The sequence below is a fragment of the Pteropus vampyrus genome, unplaced genomic scaffold, assembly GCF_000151845.1.
Source record: "Pteropus vampyrus isolate Shadow unplaced genomic scaffold, Pvam_2.0 Scaffold67, whole genome shotgun sequence".
In the NCBI taxonomy this organism is placed as follows: Eukaryota; Metazoa; Chordata; class Mammalia; order Chiroptera; family Pteropodidae; genus Pteropus; species Pteropus vampyrus.
In genome coordinates this window covers 8,072,864-8,092,023 of record NW_011888848.1, presented here as the reverse complement: position 1 = coordinate 8,092,023, position 19,160 = coordinate 8,072,864, and the positions used below count along the sequence as shown (strand labels likewise).

The 19,160-nt window shown below is 37.3% G+C and overlaps 1 protein-coding gene across 1 annotated transcript in view; it reads left to right on the top strand.

The window, feature by feature from the left end:
* Positions 1–19,160, top strand: part of DAPP1 (dual adaptor of phosphotyrosine and 3-phosphoinositides 1) — a 42,286-nt gene that overhangs the window by 7,574 nt on the left and 15,552 nt on the right. Inside the window, exons 2-3 of the mRNA XM_011361524.2 lie at positions 8,952–9,074; positions 12,585–12,718. Coding sequence (XP_011359826.1) covers positions 8,952–9,074; positions 12,585–12,718 — 257 coding nt within the window. The remainder of the gene's footprint in view (positions 1–8,951; positions 9,075–12,584; positions 12,719–19,160) is intronic.

Genomic DNA, 19,160 nt, shown 5'->3' with positions numbered 1-19,160 from the left:
AAATGGGTGTGTGGCTTATGTCTTAATATGCAAGATCCACCGTGCTCACTATTCTAGTCGTTTTGCATTACTCCTCATCATAGTCCCTCTATTTTAGCCAGGCATTCTGTTTCCTGAATGTGCCATGCACAGTCAGCCTCAGTGCCTTTGGTTATGCCATTGCTCCTTTTCTCTCACTACCTAATAAGTCCTATATTTATTTTTCAAGCTCCAACTCATGATCTTCTTCCTCCATGAAGCTTTCCTTGATCATCCCAGCCCCCTGCGAGGTCTGCTTTTGGTCCATTTTCTGTCCACATCACTAAGAAGGCAGCTATTTGGGCATTTTCTGATAATATTAGCCTGTAAGTCCTTCTCTTTTCCTCCTCATTGGTACTGTAAAGCCACTTAGTACTTTGCTTTGTCCTCTTTGTCCTTTGCTTCAGATGCCACACACTGTGAACTCAAACCATCAAGTTTATTGAAACAAATTAAAGTTTTCAGGACCAAGAGTCCTTCACTTCTGGGCTTCCCAAATCTAAACTGCATATCTACCACACAAGGCTGTTGATGAATACTGACTAAGACTCAGCAGGTGTAGGGGGCCTGAAAATGTGAATTGCTAACAAGATCCCAGGACACGGAGTACCAAGGCTTTGCATTGTTTTCAAGCACTGTGTTCAACCCATTAATGTTCTTACAGTCAATTTAGTTAGTCACAATCAATATATGTTAAAAAGAAATAAAAAAGAGAAGAATAAACTGCATATAGAATACTGTTTCCCATAACACTTTTTGGCTTTTTCTGTATGTTTATAATATATATCTGTGTGTATCTATGTCAATCTATCTATCTATCTCTATCTATCTATCTATCTATCTATCTATCTATCTATCTATCTATCTATCTATCTATCTATCTATCTATCGAGAGAGAGATTGCAAGATTGAGAAAGAGAGAGAAATGTATTTTATACCATGAGCTAATTCAAAAAATTTAAAAGCCTCTCCTTTAAAAGACAGTGCAAAATGAGATATAAATTTATATCAGCGAATTAAGACAGTAAAACCCAATGGGATAAGAATCTATGAAGGTTCAATATGCTGGGGAAATTTCCCAGAAGTTTCTAGCATGAAGGGGCACTGAGAAGACCAGAGAAGAGGCTGAATTTGGGGATCAGCTTTCTGGATCTAGCTTGTCTACTTTCTCTGTGGTTGAGCTTATTTCCTGTGCCTAGCTGAGAGGCAGCTATGAAAATTCTTTAGTGGGTGGATGTTTCCTAATTTACTACTGTATCATAGAAGGGATAATACCACTGTTTCCTTCAAAGTCAACTGCTGGTTTTGATAAATAGTAGTTTCTTGATCTTTTTTTATTTCTTCAGGGAAAACAAGACCAAAAGAATTTTAAGTTTTAGGACAATGAAACTTATCCCAAATTATTCCCAGCAGCTAGCACAATGTCTGGTATATTGATAATATGCTGTATAAATCAGCAAATCTTGTATCTTATTCTCTTCTGCAAAAGTGGAAGAATCATATAAAAAGTTTATAAAAGAAGACAATATTCCAACTTATGAAAATAAGAGGTTTTTCTTACTAGGTGTTATAAATGACTTACTAGGGAGATTAAATCAACATTCAGTTTAGAGCAAATCAGCAGCAGGATGGAACTAACTGCCAAGAAACTAATGCAATCTTGGGTTGCCTTATCCAGCAGCTAGAATGAGGGAGACCTGTGAGGATTGGTTTTGCTCACCAGACCTTAGTGTTAAAATAGGTTATAAAAATTTGGAAGGTATTCAAAGGAGATAAGGCTTCTGGGTGATAAGGTCTCTGTGTCCTAAAGGGACTGATAGCCTGTCATAAATGGAGAAGTTGAAGATGATGAAAGAGAAGAAAGTACATTCTAAATGCTTTTAACTATTTAAATACCATCCTTTTTTTTTTAAGTTTAACTTTTTCTTTTTTTTTTTAAGTTTAAGTACAACTCCAAAAAGTCGTTTTTGGACCATCTGTTGAAAGCAGGAAATAGCATTTCAATATAGGTAAGAGTTTTCTGGCATCAGTCATAGAAGTATGGAATGAACTTACCTATAAAATAGTGGGCAAAGATTAGATGAGAGTCATATTAGGGTTTTGATTTTATTCATACATTTTACAAAAATTAAAAGAATTATAAACCAAGCTTATGGAGGATTCTACGTGGCTTTTACTGATTAAGTTAAGCATTTAAAAAAAATTTTTTTAATAAAAAAAGCATATATAACTTTATAATCACCAGAGATGAGTTTACTGTGAAGACAATGAAGTTTCAGCCTCAAGGCCCCTCCCTGGAGCAGACCCTAGCAATGTAATTAATAAATGTTGTCAACTTGAAGAGCATTTAATATTAGTCCCTGTACATGAACATTTAAAATGCCCTGGAATCTTACAATTCATATTGGAGAGAAATTTGATGGAAGTCCCCAAATTTGCCAACAATCTTAAAAACTTCATTACCAATAAAGCTGAAAATAACTTTTCTACACTATAAATAATTGTTTTAAATATTCGAGGTGAAAGATTGAATTATTGTTCTTTTCTTTCTCTAGAAAATTATATTATAAAATTATTATTACATGAAGAAATAATCAAAGACAATACAACCAAAAATATAAAGGGAAAAAGTATTGGGGTGTGTTAAACAATAAATGAAAATAAATTATTTTTCTTACATTTGTGATGTTTGCGATCTTTGGCTTTTTAAATTTGTAATTCTGATTTCATATTCTAAATAATTAATGTTTTCTTATTTTTCGTAACTTTATATTAAATTTATTAATGAGACTTCCAAGTTTTACAAGCTTAGAGCCCCTTAAAATCTGACTCTTCCTCCTAAAATCAGCATAACAAAACAAAAACTTTTAAACACAGTTCCAATTACAGGAAATTTAGGTCCATGCAATTAGGGTTCTATGTAATGAGCTGTTGGACATGCGTATTAAGCCATTAAAAGCCCTTTATATAAAGCCTCTGTAACAGCCAAGGATCTGTAGGTATCCAATTCCCTGTGCAACCAGCATCAATCTCCTTTTGGCTTCATGACACCAGGCCCAACACTAACTCTTTGGACACTGACCCTGAATTACTCACACCATCATGTAGTGATCTGACCCTATGCACACCTGGTATTCTCTTGATTCAAGCCCTTGCTCTGGTTATTCCCTTCTCATGAAATAGCTCACTGAATGGTTCTCTCTCTAAACCCTACCAGACATTAAATAGAAGAAAACTTCTGTCGCCCGCACGTGAACATGTTCATGCGCTCTCTTTTTCTCTCTCCTCCACCCCCATCCCCACCTCCTCTACCCAAGTGCTGGGTCAATTCCAACATTCAATAAACTGTAGATGAATAAGTGAAAAAATAAAGCAAATTATTAACAAGGTTATCTCTGAAGGTTGTATTTAGGGAGAAATTAACTTTTCTTTTTTTCAAATTTTAGTTACCCAATAAATATATTACTTGATTTTATTATTGTTGTTTTCATTAGAACAGATACATTAGGAAAATGTGATCAGATTAAAATCTCCTTTAACAATACTCTCAATCCTGATTCCTTCCATTAGAGAGAACATACTTATGAGTTTGTTGTGTATTTTTTTTTTTCGGATTTTATGTTTTTGCAATTCTTTATATGTACACATATATGTGTTATACAGTTTTGAGGGAGAAGGGATGATTTTCAAAAACTAAGTGGTATTATACTGCACCTGCCACTTGTTCCTCTAATTTACCAGTATGTTTTGGGATCTACCAACTTTTTTTTTTGCAAGTTGCAATAGCAATGTTTTTATTTTATTTTATTTTTTTATTTAGTTTCAAGTATACAGTACATTGGTTAGACATCTACATAGATCATAAAACGATCCCTTCAATCGCACCCTCCCTCCCCTGACCCTCCACCTAGCCAACATATTAAAGCTATCTTCATTCCCTCTGCCATGCTCCTCATCCCTGTGACCATCTATCAACTACTAATTTGTACTTCTTTAACCTTTCACCCCATTCTCCCAGCCCCGCAAACCACCCTCCCCTCTGTTCATCACCAAATTGTCCACTATATTTGTGAGTCTGTTTTCAATTAGTTTGTTCTTTTTATTTTTTAAGTTCTGCATATAAGTGAAATCATATAGTGTTTATCTTTCTCTCTGTGACTTAAATACTTTCTAGGTCCATCAAAGCAATATCTTTTTACATCCCCTTCCTTTTCATATGTAGGAGTCGTGTTTTCTTATTCTTTCAGCCACTCTATCTTTTGGTTGGAGCACTTAATTCTTTTCCATTTAAGGTACTTATTGATAGGAAAGTAGTTGTTACCATTCTTTATTCCTGTTTTTGATATATGTTTTTTCTTCTTAAAGAAGTTCCTCCAGCATTTCCTGTAATACTGGCGTGGTGGTGATAAATACCTTTAGCTTATTTTTGTCTGGGAAGCTCTTTATCTGTCCTTCAACTCTAAATGGATAAAGTATTGTTGGTTGTAGATTCTGGGTCTCCATCCTGTCGAATATTTTTTGCCAAGCCCTTCTGTCCTGCATAGTTTCTTTTGAGAAATCAGCTGCCAGTCTTACGGGTGTTCCCTTATATGTAATTATTTGTTTTTCTCTTGCTGCTTTTAACATTCTTTCTTTGTATTTAATCTTTGGCATTTTAATTATGACGTGTCTTGGTGTGGGCCTCTTTGGATCCCTGATTTTTGGAATTCTCTGAGCTTCCTGGGGTTTTACGTCCATATCCTTCACCAGGTTAGGGAAGTTTTCCATCATTTTTTCTTCAAACAGCTGTTCAACATTTTGATTTTCTTCAGTAACATCAATCGGACGCATATTTGGAGCCTTAGTAGTGTCCCATATCCTCCTTAAATTATTTTTATAGTCTTGGCATCTCATCTCTTGCCATTCTGATTGAGTGTCCTTGGCTCTCCTGTCCTCTAGATAGGGCACGTGATCCTCTTCTTTATTCACTTTGTTTATTCCTTTGTTTTTCTATTTAATGTACTTCTCATCTCAGATAATGTGTTCTTCACTTCAGACTGGTTCCCTTTCATAATTTCCACTTCCATTTTTATGTTTTTTATCTCTTTGTTGAAGTTCTCACTGAATTTATCTACACTTCCCAAAAGTTCATTGAGCATCTTTATAACCAGTTAGGTTATTTAAAATACATAATTCCTTTTCTGTGAAAGACTCTTTCTTCTCTATGTGCATAAACTCTGCATTTGTTAGGTTACTTGACTCCATTATATCTAGATCTCTGTTCTTTTTTGTCATATGGTTTCTGTTTCTTTGTCTTCCCATTTTTGCTGCCTTTTCATGTCTGTTTCTATGTACTAAGCAAAGCTACTAAGTCCCCGGTCTTATTAGTGTGGATTTGTGAAGTAGATGTCCAGTGGCACAGTTCTGAGAGGGGTTCAGCTGAAGGCCAAACTTAGCCCAAGCCTCTACCTCTCCGGGGCCACCTGTTAAGATTCAGCAAGCAATCCACAAATGCTGTGCTTATAGTTATCTCAAAAGGCTACACCAGAAACCAAGGTCAGCTGCCTCCAGTGTGAGTCTAGGCACTTCCCAGCAAGGAGCACCTGGCTCTCTGGGGATGTACCAGGTTGTGGCTTGGGTGGAGCTGTGAGTTGTGGGAGGTGGGGTTTCAGGGAATCCTGGGCTGAGTGACCTCTGTTACCCAGTTTGATGACATCACAGCTATGGCAGTGATGTGTCCACGCACTGGGAGTTGGGGAGGGCTCAACAGGGAACAATAGATACCGCTGGCACTTCTGAACAGAGGGAGTCTTGTCGCAGCCCTCACTCTGACAATGTCTCCCTGTAAGTCCCTGGTGCCCCCTGCGCGCAGATGAATCAGCACTGGTGCTCAGAGAGGGCAGGTCCATCACCGCAAACGTCCGCTTTCAGACTCTTGGCCCCTTTATGAGGCGTCTGCCACTGCTGCAGCCTCCGTCTCACTCAGCTGCTGGAGACCGGGCAGCCCCACATCCTCGCCCCATCCTACCTTCTGCTGTTGCAGAGTGACTTCTCCCTAGTTGTATGGCTTGTTCCTCTAGATCCCAGGCAATTTTTCCTTGCTGCTGCTCCTTATTACTGTCACAACTTTGATTTGGTTGCCAGAGGGATGAACAGAGCCTCTATCATCTACACCATTTTTTTCTCCTCTCAAGATCTATCAGCTTTTAATGTGTGTGTGTGTGTGTGTGTAACACCTTCAGTGTTTCTCAGTGGGGATGCAGCTGGCATTCTGAGTAGGACAAGTCTTGATTGCTCAAAACTGTATCATTCTTGAAATGATGTTAAGTCTTCCTCACCTAATGCTGGTAGCACCCAATCCCCTGCCTTCATCATCTGACAACCAAAAATGTTCTCACGCCTTTTCAAACACTTTTGGATGAGTCTTTACATAATCTCATCCTATGAGCACTCAACTTTATCATCTCACTGTTACTTCATATTTACAATGGCTCCAAATTTTTACTCTCACAAACACGACTGCAGCAAACCCCTTTGTTCATCTTTCCTTCTGTTTGTGTGTGAGTGTTCCACTAGTCAGACATGAGAAATGGAATTGCTGGTCACCTGTGCGTGTTCAGTTACAGTGCATGTGCTAAATTCCCCTCCAACTTACACCCCTACCAACAGCAGACGATAGTATCCATTGTCTCCAAATTCTCCAGTACCTAATACTGTCTAACTCTATTAGCCAATGTAGTGGATAAAGAAAATAGCACATTGTTGTTTTAATTTGCATTTCTCTGATTAGTATTGAGTTAGATTATTTGAAATACATAATTCCTCTTCTGTGAAAGACTCTCTCTTCTCTATGTGCATATATTTTAATTTTTACTACATACACTTTATGATCAGAAAAAAATTATACACACTTTAAAAAATAACTTACTTGTCCTTTGAGGCCCACTTAGATGTCGGCTCATTTAGGGAACGATCCTGATCTTTCTCCTGGAAACTCTGTTGGGTGCTTCCCTCTCCGGTGTATAGTTTGAAAAGTATTTGTCTCATCCTCCTGACTAGATTAATGGTTTTTTGAAGCCCATCCTGAGGTTTTTCCATTTTTGTCCTTTTTGACCTGCCTAGTGCAATGCCTTACATGATGCTTTGCATAGATTTGAAGCTTAATAAATAAAGATTTATACTGTTGAATGATAGAAGGTAGAGAAAGTTGATTATGGGAAAACTGCCAACTTCACTCTATTATATTTTCGACCTTTAGTTCTTCATGCACACAGGTGGACATATTCCTACAAAAGATATGTAGTGTTGCTTGGATTGATAGTCACTTCCCTGGAGGACACGCTCATCATAAGTTTCTGGGAAAGAAATGCTTAACGCAATTAAAAGAGGAAATTTAGGAATTTGTAGAAGAGCTATTTGGAGAATGAGGATCCTCATTGTCCCATAAACATTATGAAGTGTAGGTAGCCATGTGGCAGGCTCTGTCTTAGGTTTGCCAGGGCCCAGGACTCCATCAAATCCAAGAGATATCAAGATTCACTCAACCAAGCCTCCACCCATTAATTAACACTTACTGAAATGTTCCATATTGGAACACAGTGCAATTCTTCTTGCTTTATACTCAAGTATTTCATGTGTGTTTATGGTATATAGTTATTATTTAAAAGATTGCCATAAAAATTTCTTAGTAAAAACTACCATCAAGCTGTAATTATCAGAAGAATTCTGTAAATGCTTGAAACACACACTTCAGATCTCATTGAAAAGAATCCAAAGGAATGTCGAAATCCTTTACATTTTAGAAATTTTTTGATCAAATTTTGTTGCTTCGAATATATTGCCTACTGGCTCAAACTGAATCTTATTCTGATACATTCATCCAAAAATTAATTATTGGCAAAAGGCGTTTAAGAACTGTGACTTTATGGAGATTTCACCTATCCAAAGAAATAGAATTTTGGCTGTAGCCAAACCTGTTTTTTGTTTGTTTGTTTGTGTGTTTGTTTTATAGTTTTTCATTTTTAATTCCTCCAATTTTTTAATTGACATACATCATTAGTTTCAGGTTCTAATTATCCTTTTAAAGCATTTTGTGGTGAGAAGATTTGAACTTGTCAGTGAATCAGTTCAATGAATGAGGCTGCTTTGTGAGTAAATAACTCAATGAGTTTTCTAATTAGCTGTTTTTTCTTGCCTTTGCTTTCAGCTAGCAAATACATTTCCAGTACAGGATGGAGGCATCTCTGCCCTCCAAAGGAAATATGCTAAAGAAACATCCATTAGGAAATGCAGATTTAGAATAGAGCTTGGAAGCCTATGTAGAAACTTCCTTCCACAGATGGCCTTATGTTTACTGTTTATTATCAGGCTAAAATTTCAGACCATGGGGATGTCTCAGTGGATACCAGTGTGGCCCATGACAGCAAGACTCCTCACCCCCAGAGTCAGTCTCTTCCTAGAAGTTCTTTCACCTTATACACATCCTGCTGACAGTCCTTTGTTCACTGACAACATTGATGTTATTGCCCGCATTTCTTTTCTGAGGGTTGTGAGGGAGAGATCTGTTTCAGCCCTTTCTCCTTGGCTTGCAGACGGTCATCACCACATTCACATGACATTCTCCCTGTTTGCAAGTCTATCTCCAAAATGTCCCTTTTATACAAGAAGACACAGTCATATTGGATTAGGGCCAACACTAATGACGTCATTATAATTTGCTAAGGACCCATCTCCAAATAAAGTCACATTCTGATGTACTGAGGGTTAGGACTTCAACATATGGATTTTCAGCTTTGCCCAGCAATTTCCTTGTCCTGATGTTCTGGCTGAGAGCTTGGTCCCTGTGCTACCTGTGTGGAGAATGTTGCTAAGGTAATCTCTGAGGGGAAGAGCTGGAGAAGGAAGTGTCACCCTGTGGTCTGCCCTGAGTGAAAGCCCTGTCCTCTCCTTCCCAGGTGGTACCACGGCAACCTCACCCGCCATGCGGCCGAGGCTCTTCTCCTCTCAAACGGATGTGATGGGAGCTACCTTCTGAGGGACAGCAATGAAAGGACCGGGTTGTACTCTCTCTCTGTGAGGTAGGATGCTTAAGAACTCTATAAATTCAACATGGTCCCCAACTCTTACTTACATGGCCATCACACTCAAATTGCCATATAACAAAATTCTCTTGATTCCTGTTAGACCAGCAGACACGAGGATTCGAAGCTCTGAGTGGTGACACTATAAAAACAAAACAAAACAAACAAAAAGAACACTCTTGCTCCTTCTGTTGGCAGCGGAAAAATGTTAGTGCTAAAGAAGACTTCATGAATTGTTTAATCCAAGCCTCTTGCTTGACTGATGAAGAAACTGAAACCTGAAGTGGTGAAGTGTCTGGCACCCAATACATCAGCGATAGAAACAGCACCATATCCCTGAAAGCTGGTCCGGTGCCCTTTTAATATTTCTTGGTTCCTCTGGAAAATAAGAGTGATTTGAGGCTGTGTAACATTCATAATGACAAATTCAAGCAGGCAAAAGGTCAACTTTTTTTTTTTTCCTGTGAATGGACTGACCTTCCATCTCCCCTGAATGTTAACAAAATTAATCCAGTCCCTCCCAGGTATACCCAGCTAAAAACTGATTGTCCAGTCTCCCGGGGTCTCTCTCCTCACCCATCCCTTCCGGCTGGACTCCCTGTCAGAGAAGTTGACCTACCCATGAGATAATCAGGGGGAGTTGTTGGTTCAGGATCCATCACCTTGGCGTTTGCTGGCATGTAGCAAGTCTTTGTAAGCTCGTGGGCAATTGCCCCAGGCTTAGACTGGGGATGTGAGGACTCCATGAAACTGCCCTCGGCCACCCACTCATTAACCTCAAACTGTCACTATTTTATTGCTGTTCTGAGGGTGCCCACAGGTGCCCTTGAAAGAAAGTCACAGGTTCCCATCCTGCTGCAGTCCCTCACACTGATCATTGACGGGGCATAAGTTTTTCTCCCTTCTTTCCCGCTCTGCGTGGTCCAGGTCTCCTCATCACTCAGTAGCAACTCCCTTCTCTCTGAACCCTTTTTTTCTATCCTACTATTCAGCTCAGCAACATTTTTTGTTTGTTTGTTTGTTTTAATCTCCTCTTCCTCTGATATGGGGGAAAACACTGGCTACAAATGCATTTTCTTAAATAATTGATGGCAGACCTCTATGAGCTCAAAAGCCAAGAATTAACGTATTTTCTTATCTTCTCTTTAGACTTGGGGCCTTCCATATTTTCTGTGCTACATAACAAATAACCTCAAAACTTAGTGGCTTAAAACAACACAAATTTATTTTCTCAGAGTTTCTGTATCTCAGAAGTCCAGGCATGATGTGACTGGCTTCTCTGCTCAGGCTCCTACCAGGGTGAGAAAGAGATCTTGATCAAGGCCGTGGCTTATCCGGGGCTCAGCATCTGATTCCTTCAGTCTCTCTTTTCCTCTTCATTCCTTTTCATTTATTTCCTTGCTGCTGTTGGACTTAGCTCCCCATTTTCCATAAACCTATGAGCCAGAGACCACTCTCAGCTCCCAGAGGCCACCTGCAGTTCCTTACTGGTGGTCCCTCTAGGCAGTTCACATGGATATTTGCTTTTTTCTAGGCCAGCTAGAACAGGTCTCTAATCTCTTCTGTGACAACCAGAAAAAACTCTGCTTTTACCAAAACGTTTGACCTCACATGATTAGGTCAGGTGCACTCAGACAAGCTTCCTATTTTAAGGTCAACTGATTTGGGGCCTTAATTATCTGCAAAATCCCTTCACAGGAGCATTTACATTAACATTTTATTGAATAATTGGGGAAAGTTTTATGTACTCCAGGGGCCAAGAACCCTGGGGGCATATTAGAATGCTGCCTGCCACACCTGCCATTCCCAGGATTATCAGAAGGAACGCTGCGGGCTACTTTAAGCGAAATGGGAGAAATCGGTGGAAAGGTCGTGCAGTAAATATGAGGGTGGGGTGGGGGGACACATTAACATTTTTATCCTACTCTGCTTTATTTTCTTTACAAACTTTCTAAATAACATTAATGGGGAAATTATTAACGAAAAATAGAATTCTGTTTAAGCGGAAGCAGGAATTGTGCTTTTTCTGATCAACTGATGTTAAAAGTTCATCAAGTACTTAGGCTGCAGATCTTTTATTGCATGGATCTCCCCAAAATCTCAAACAAACCTGTGGAGTAATGGAATCAAAGAATGTTAACTTTTCACTTCTATATGTCTCATCTGAACAATTGAATCATAAGCTCATTACAAATAGATGGCATATACATTACATCCATATAAAATTATAAATATAAATTATTAATTTTCATCACAAGCACTTAGAAATGCCTTTAAAAAGGATGCACCATCGGAGGTGACAGAAACCACAGACCAGCTCAGGAGAATGACTGTTTTCATTCATTCATTCATTTACTCCTTAAGAATAAATATTTAATAGTATCCGCTCTATGCCAATCACTTTGACACGTGTTGCAAAAGATTCAAAGACCTTGTCCTCAGGAAGTGTAGCCTAGCAGGGGCAATGAGACCATTTACAAATACTTCACTACAAAGGAGAGTGTGGTAAGTGACATGAAAGAAAGCAAGATAAGTGCTTGGGCTGTTGAGAAGAGAAAAGCGAGTAACTCAAGCTGGACGAATCTTGCAATACTTGATAGAGTAGGTGGTATTTGAATGGACACTTGATCAGAAACAAAGGGAAGAAGGTGCAGGCGAAGGGAACTGTGTGAGCTAAGGGTCAAAGTGGAAACTCCTAGGGGAATTGCAGGTTTGGCTGGACTAGAGCAGCAGATCTCAAGATGTGATCCCCAGACCAGTAGCATCACCTGACAATGTGGTAGGAATGCAAATTCTCAGGCCCGACCCTGGACTTACTAAATCATAAAATCAAGGAGTAGAGCCCAGAAATCTGGGTTTTATCTAGGCCTCCAGGTTATTCTGATTTCTGATGCATACGAAAGTTGGAGCGTGCCCTGCACAAAGAGAGGAGAAATAGGGGGAGTCAAATAAGGTACATATACTATACATAATTTATAATTTATTTAATGTTCTGCCTCATTCCAAAAGTGAGGTGAAAAATGACAATGTAGGAAATTTGATATTTTAGTCAGTAGGCAGTGGAACAGGCGTGGAAGAAAAAGGGCTGGAATCACATAACTAATTAAGTGACAGAAGCAGAATTCAGACTGACTCCCAAATTAGAAAGGGTGGAGGGCCAAGGCCAGAGGAGAATTTGGGGAAGGTGAGTCCTGCCATTTCTGTCATCTCTCTTTCCTGCGTTTCTTAAACTCACGCTCCTTAAGGGGGTTAATGTTCAAGGACTCCTTCAGTAAGTCAGAGAATGCACAGGGAGAATTGTCTCATCTTCCATTAGTGAAAAATGGAGAAAAACGCACTCTGCCAAAAGAAACTGTGCTTTAAAAATGCCAATGGTTTCAACAACTATGTCATAATTCTCAATTTTTAAGAGGGTTTAATGGTGATACTAATACCTAAAGTTATTATTTCCCTTCAAAAATGATATTTATTTATTAAATAATGTTAAATATTCCTTTTTTCTTTCAGAGCCAAAGACTCTGTCAAACACTTTCATGTTGAATATACTGGATATTCTTTTAAATTTGGTTTTAATGAATTTTCATCTTTGAAAGATTTTGTCAAGCATTTTGCAAATCAGCCTTTGATTGGAAGTGAGACAGGTAAGCTATGAATTTAACTTATGAAACATTGTTTCAGAATGCAGGAGATGCAAGGCAGATATCAATTAAATACTGTCACTTCTATTGAAGTATGTGCATGTGACATGCAATTGAAATATCTTTTCCAATTACTGTGCCCTATCCTACATTAATCATTACATATATCATTATTTCAATAATATCTTTAGAAGAAAATATGCTTTGCACAAAGTAGATCATTTTTTCAGAATATTATTTAAAGGATTGATTAAAAGTACACAATTTCTTTAAAATGAACTATTCACTTTAAAATAATATATATAATAAACAAAGGAAGAACAAAGGTAAGGACAATGTTTTGATTCTTCATAATTTTAGGTATGGGTAGTCCTTTTATCTTCTAACATATTGTAGTTTGCATATCAGGGATACCCATGAAAGATAATTTTGAGCATTTTAAAAATAAATTCATACTTAAATTTCCATAAAGATCACTGAATATTGAAAATATTGACTTGCAATTGCTCTCCTGAGCAATTTCTTCATTTCATCATAAAATATGTTTCTCTTGTTTTGGTTTCTCTTAAGTTTTTAAACTGTACTTAAGTATTGCTGGAAAAATTTGAATTTTCCTGTTCGAGTGGTTAGAATCAAACCAGAAAATTCAAGTTAATAAAGAACCTGTGGCGGAAGAGGAACTAAAAATTGAATAACACAACTAGTTACCGTGAATTCGTACATATTCCTTTTCTTGGTAAACATGGCCAGGGGGCTTTTCGTAAATTTCAGTGTAGTGGGAAGAGATACCACCATTGCTTTTTTCTTTTCAGCTATTTCTGTGGTCTGGATAGCCCCTGATATGAATCATATAGTGTCGAGCATAGATGAAAAGTACAATGGAAACCACAAATAGTTGCCTTACTTTCCACTGACCACACAAAGCCTACGAGAGAATATTCTAAACTATAAAATTAAAACTATAATTTCCTTTCTGGTGGAAATTTTTCCAATCAGACCTGAAAATTACTTTATCATTTAACCAGCAGTAGTTCTCATAAACAAATGGCAGGCAAAGATATATTTCTTTTCATTGCTACTTTGACTTTGAGAAGCATTTGAGTTTCTCAAATCCCTTCACTTCAGACTTATTTTCTGTGTGTGTTTAACCCTACACTCAATTTTGTTCAATTCTTGGTCACTGGCCATGGAGAAGAGATTTTTGAAGCCAAGAACTTTATTTTGTCTACCTCTGTTTTTGTCCTTCTCCATGTCCCCCAGGTCCTGGTACAGTGGATGGCACTTTGAGTGAATGAATGAACAAATAAGTGAATGGATGACTATGAATAAGACCACTTTGTAGCTTTCAAAGCCATTATAATTGTTACCTTTCAGCCTTATCTTCTTTCTCCAAGCGAAGTCAGCTTTCTTCTCTTAAACTCTCCTCCTAGACTCTATTTCAACTGCATTGATCATTCTCTGGACTCCTTCCTAAAGTTTCTTGAAGTTAGGGAAAAGGCACACATTCTGCCTACCAACAGGTTTCAAAACACTTTAAGATCAAAGTGAATGCAGTTCTTTTTGGTTGAATCTTTTGGCACTGATCTAATAACCAGGCAATGAGATCACCTAAGACTGCTCCAAAGTAAAGGCTCCTTGATATTGAGTTTGAGACAATGTTCAGCTTCCCTGCAAATACATTAATTTAGCTAAAGGTTTATGATTGATGTTTTAGGGATTGTAAGGATTTGTAATCCTGACTACTAGTAGTTTTCTCCAAAGCTAAAGCTTGCTATATCATTATCATTACTATAATTCTTTTATTTATTGCAAAAAACCCAGATAACTAGGATTTTTATCCTTTCCACTGCATCTCTTCTGTTCTATTCATTATTCAATAGGGAATTTGTTGTCAAGATCTAAGCCTCCTGACAACCTTAAGATTCTATTATTATAATTTCCCCTTTCCCTGGCTATCACCTGCATTTAATCTCTACAAGCTCCATTAAAATTTCTGTTCACTCTAAATTTTCTTTATTCACACCCATAAACACCGATAAATGTTTATAATCCTCAAAACCCAGTCATTTCCCAAGTACATCATAAACGTATACAATGTACTTTCTTGCTTTCCTTTCCTTAATAGTCCTTTTCTCTTCTAATATATTGTATATTTCACTTTTTCAAAAATCTTTGCACTAGAATCTAAACTTTTTGAGAAAAGGGATTTTTGTCAATTTTGTTCCCTGATATGTCCCCGGACCTAAAAGGATAAGTGCTAATAATTATCCGGAACGTTTCATGTTGAGTATCTTGTTACGAATGCCTGCATTGCAGCTTGCATGGCCACACCACAACCAGCAAACTTCTGACAATAAATTTTTACTTCCAAAATTTATACAAGGCATAATTTGAAATGATGTTTTGTGTTGTATGTATCTCAGTAATGATTAAATTCAGAATTTGCCTTAAATTTATAATAGTAACATGTTATATAAAACTCCTCTTCATATTTGTAAATGGCTTCTAAATTCAATTCAAATGAACTTAGAAATTTGTGACTTTTTTATTAGTATAGATATGTATGGTCCATTATTAATTTTGATCGTATCCCCTTATAATTAGCTAAGTTTCATATATTTACTCTTAAGAATGTAAAGTTTTTATCTTTATGTTTAAATGGCCAAATATTTTTTAAAAATTACCATTCACATTACCTTTTGTTTCTGTTGCAACACTCATGTACATGAAACTGTCATATATATATATATTTATTATAGGAATTACTGTGTTGTGACTTTAACGAACTAAACAGCATGAAAAATTATGATATAAGTCAAGTGCTGTGTTTGTGCTTACCCTTTATAGAAACTGGTTCTCAGTTTTAAAGATCCTATCTGGTTCTTTTTAAAATGTTGAATTTCCACGTCGCTTTCTGTTTTGATGTGGGGATTCCGAACCTCTCAATAACTTCTATTGTTACTATTATTTTATTTAGTGATACCAGCCATTTTACCCAGGTGGCATTAGAAAATAATTATGTTAAAATTAATTTTAATTTTAGAATTATGTGACATTTCTAAAAATAATTGGTGACTACTTGGAATTTTGCCAAACCATGACCAGGAATCACTTCTTTAGCTTATGTTTGCTAAAAATGTATATTTTCTTAGATTGTAATGAGGTGTGTTTGCAAAAGGAAAAAGCATGCAAGGAAGAGAATGAAACCAACATTTGTGGAGCATTTACTGAGTTCAAGGCATTCTACTAGATGTTTTGACATATATTACATTATTTAATCTTCTGAACCAACCACAGCAAATGTGCAAAGTCATCCCATTTTCAGATGAGAAAATAAAAACTCAGAGTTTTTAAGTTTTTTGCCTAAGTTTGCACAGCTAGTAAGCACCAGAGCCAAGGTTGGAATCCAGGCCAACCTAGCTCGAAAGCATAAGTTCTTTCCTTGCACCTAGCTGTCTCCTGCAACTAGTCTCGTGGTGACGCTGTAGTACAATAGTGCCACAGCACAGCATAGCCTTAAATGGATTCGGATAGGAAGAATCTCTGCCACAGTGATACAATAGGATGTTTGTACGATATGGAGGACTACAATACGTCTTATCTCTCTGTTTCTACATTTAGTCTACAATAATATTTTTGGTTGTGATAGAAAGCCATTGCTCTAAAACTGTGAATCAACTTGAACTTCTGTCTTTGTATTTATTGCTGTTCTTATTTTATTTACATAAGTTGCCATTTAAGAAATTATTCTAGAGGATCTTAAAACATGAAGAGATGGACTAGAGAACATCCAAATACTTTGGCCCATTTCATTCATGTCTCCCCTGAAAGGATATAATACAGCCTATGTAAATATAAGAAGGTAAAATAAAATGTCAAGTTTGATGGAGAAAAAGGAAAGACACGAAGATAAAATGGCATCAGGAGTAAAGTATTTCAGATGAATATGGCATGTCTCCAGTAATCGGGACACATATTTGGTTACGAAGCATGCTAATATTTCTTGCCCCCCACTTGGGCTTCTGTGTTTAACTAGATTTATGAATGTTAGAATACACAGAGATCTCAGATCATTTAATTCCTTCTTAAAAATTGAAGAAATTAAGCCCTTGTGAGAAATGTTGAGACAAAAACTCTCATCTCCTTTTCTGAAGTCTCCTCCTAAAGAATCTATTTCTTTGAATATTGATTTATACATATATTCTCTTGCTCACAATAGACAGAGTGCAACATTTCACCATAGAAAGTTTCCATAGTGGTGATCACACCAAGGCTGAGAACAATATAAGGTCTAATGAGTAAATATGAATTCCCAGTTCAACTCTGGTCTCTGCCATTCACCAACTCTGTATCCTCAGGCAAGTTATGTAACCTGTCTGAGTTTCAGAATCATCATGTTATATGATTGATCTAATGGTATAATAGTTTATACCTTAAATGTTTATGACTTGCTGTGAAGATTGAATTAAATTAGGTATGTAAGACATTTAGAATGATTCTTAGCATGGCATAATTACTTAATCATTATTATTGTAATTTAATGAAGCCCTTTTATGGTAAGTTATTCTATCATATTATACATAAGAGCTGTATATTCTTTGGTATATCATGAAGAGATTGTTTAGGGACAACCGAATTTGTATTTATAAAATGTTTATATCTTCTTCAAATTTTAAGCCAGTTCCATAGTGAATTTATATGAAAGGTAGAATCAACCTTTTGACCATTCCAAAAAGGGTGAACTGACTTGGCTTGGTTATTTTAACAGAATATTATATATTTTCTCTTGCCCTGGTTGACTGGTCTGCTTCTCTTACCTCAGTATATTTCTCCCTGTGAAACTAGAAATTGAATATTAAAGCTTCTTTGTATGTAAATGAATGTGGTTTAACTAGCACCATTTTATGATAGGTTAAATAAAGTCCATTTGCAAAGCAGGTTGCAAAGAAGAAAGGAGAAAAATCTTGAATCTTAAATCTTGTTAACCCTGCCTCCAAAAAGAGCCACTTCCTATTGGCAGGAAGAGACAGAGGAACCCACATGCATAAGCCAGTTGCAGTGCTTGTTTTCTGAATTTGGGGCAATAATGAAACATGAATAGGTGTGGTCTTATTTTAATTTAATTCATCAAAGAGATACTGAGTGCTAACTATGAACTAGGCACTATTAGCCACTGACAATATAGTGATGAATCAGATATCATCTTCACCCTCAAACACCTTATAGTCCAGCTGGGGAAACTGATGGGTAAGCACTAGATTTAGTCATTCAAAACAAAATTTTCCCTTTCAAGAGTGATGTGTGCTCTTGCACTACACTCTATTTCAGGTATCAAACCAATGCCTGGGGCTTGAGACTGTTCTTACTCTTCCTGCTGGAATACAAAGTGGGTCCTTTCAATGCAACCTCACAGTATTACATACAGAGTAGGTGTCCTAAAAGTTACAGTTCAGTCAAAGCAAATTGAAATGCCTGCTTTGGTCCTGCTCTGATTACCTCAAAAACGAACCTCCACTGAGCATTTCTGAAACCAGGTCTCAGTCAAAGGCAGGAAACAACAGTCTTCTTTATGTAGTTCAGAAACTGCAGTGAAACTTGCAGCCACATTTCCAAGACCTGTGGTTGCTAATCTTCCTTTCTCTTCTCCCTCTAGCAGCTCTGCCTCTTTTTGCCTTTTATCTGAATCATCCAGCCAAGTCCTAGAATTAATTTGATTTGAATATCACTAACCCAGAGTTTCTCTCCTATGGAGCCAAGGCACTATCTTGGACCTTGGGTAGAAATTAGGAGTCTGTAGTGGCTACATTAGATAAGTTTCTTTTGATTGCAAATCACAGAAACCAACCCTGAGTAGCTGTTTTTGTCATTATTTATTTATTTATTTATTTATTTATTTATTTATTTATTTATTTGAGGGGTACAGGGAGAGAAGCAGAATTTTTTGGAAGAATATTAGTATTCCCTCCCAGAATCTAAGGACAAACTGAATAACGAGACACAATAAGAAATTAACCCAGTGATCATGAAAACTCTGAAGCTTTCAGCAAATTAAAATGCCTGCCTTGGTCCTGTTCTGATCACTTCGAAATGTACCTCCACTGCGCGTTTCTGAAACCAAGTTTCAGTCAAAAGGCAGGAAGCACCAGTTTCCTTCCCATAGTTCAAAAGTTGAAGTTAGTGGACCTTCTCTCCAGAGAAGTAACTGAGCAGATCCCTGGGAAGTAAATCCAATGAGTATGGTCCAGGTGAGGAGCTCAGAAGGACGGCCAGGGTCTGTGGGGCTCTACCTCTGTACTGAGGTGACACAGTCTTTACAGAAGGAGAAATTATTGTAAGCCTAGCAGCCATATGAGGAAGTCTGTATATTGGCCCTTTCTTGGGCAGAAAGGTCAGCTAAGGAGACCTGTTGTTTAGTTAGCCAGATTTTTATCAACGGAAATTATCA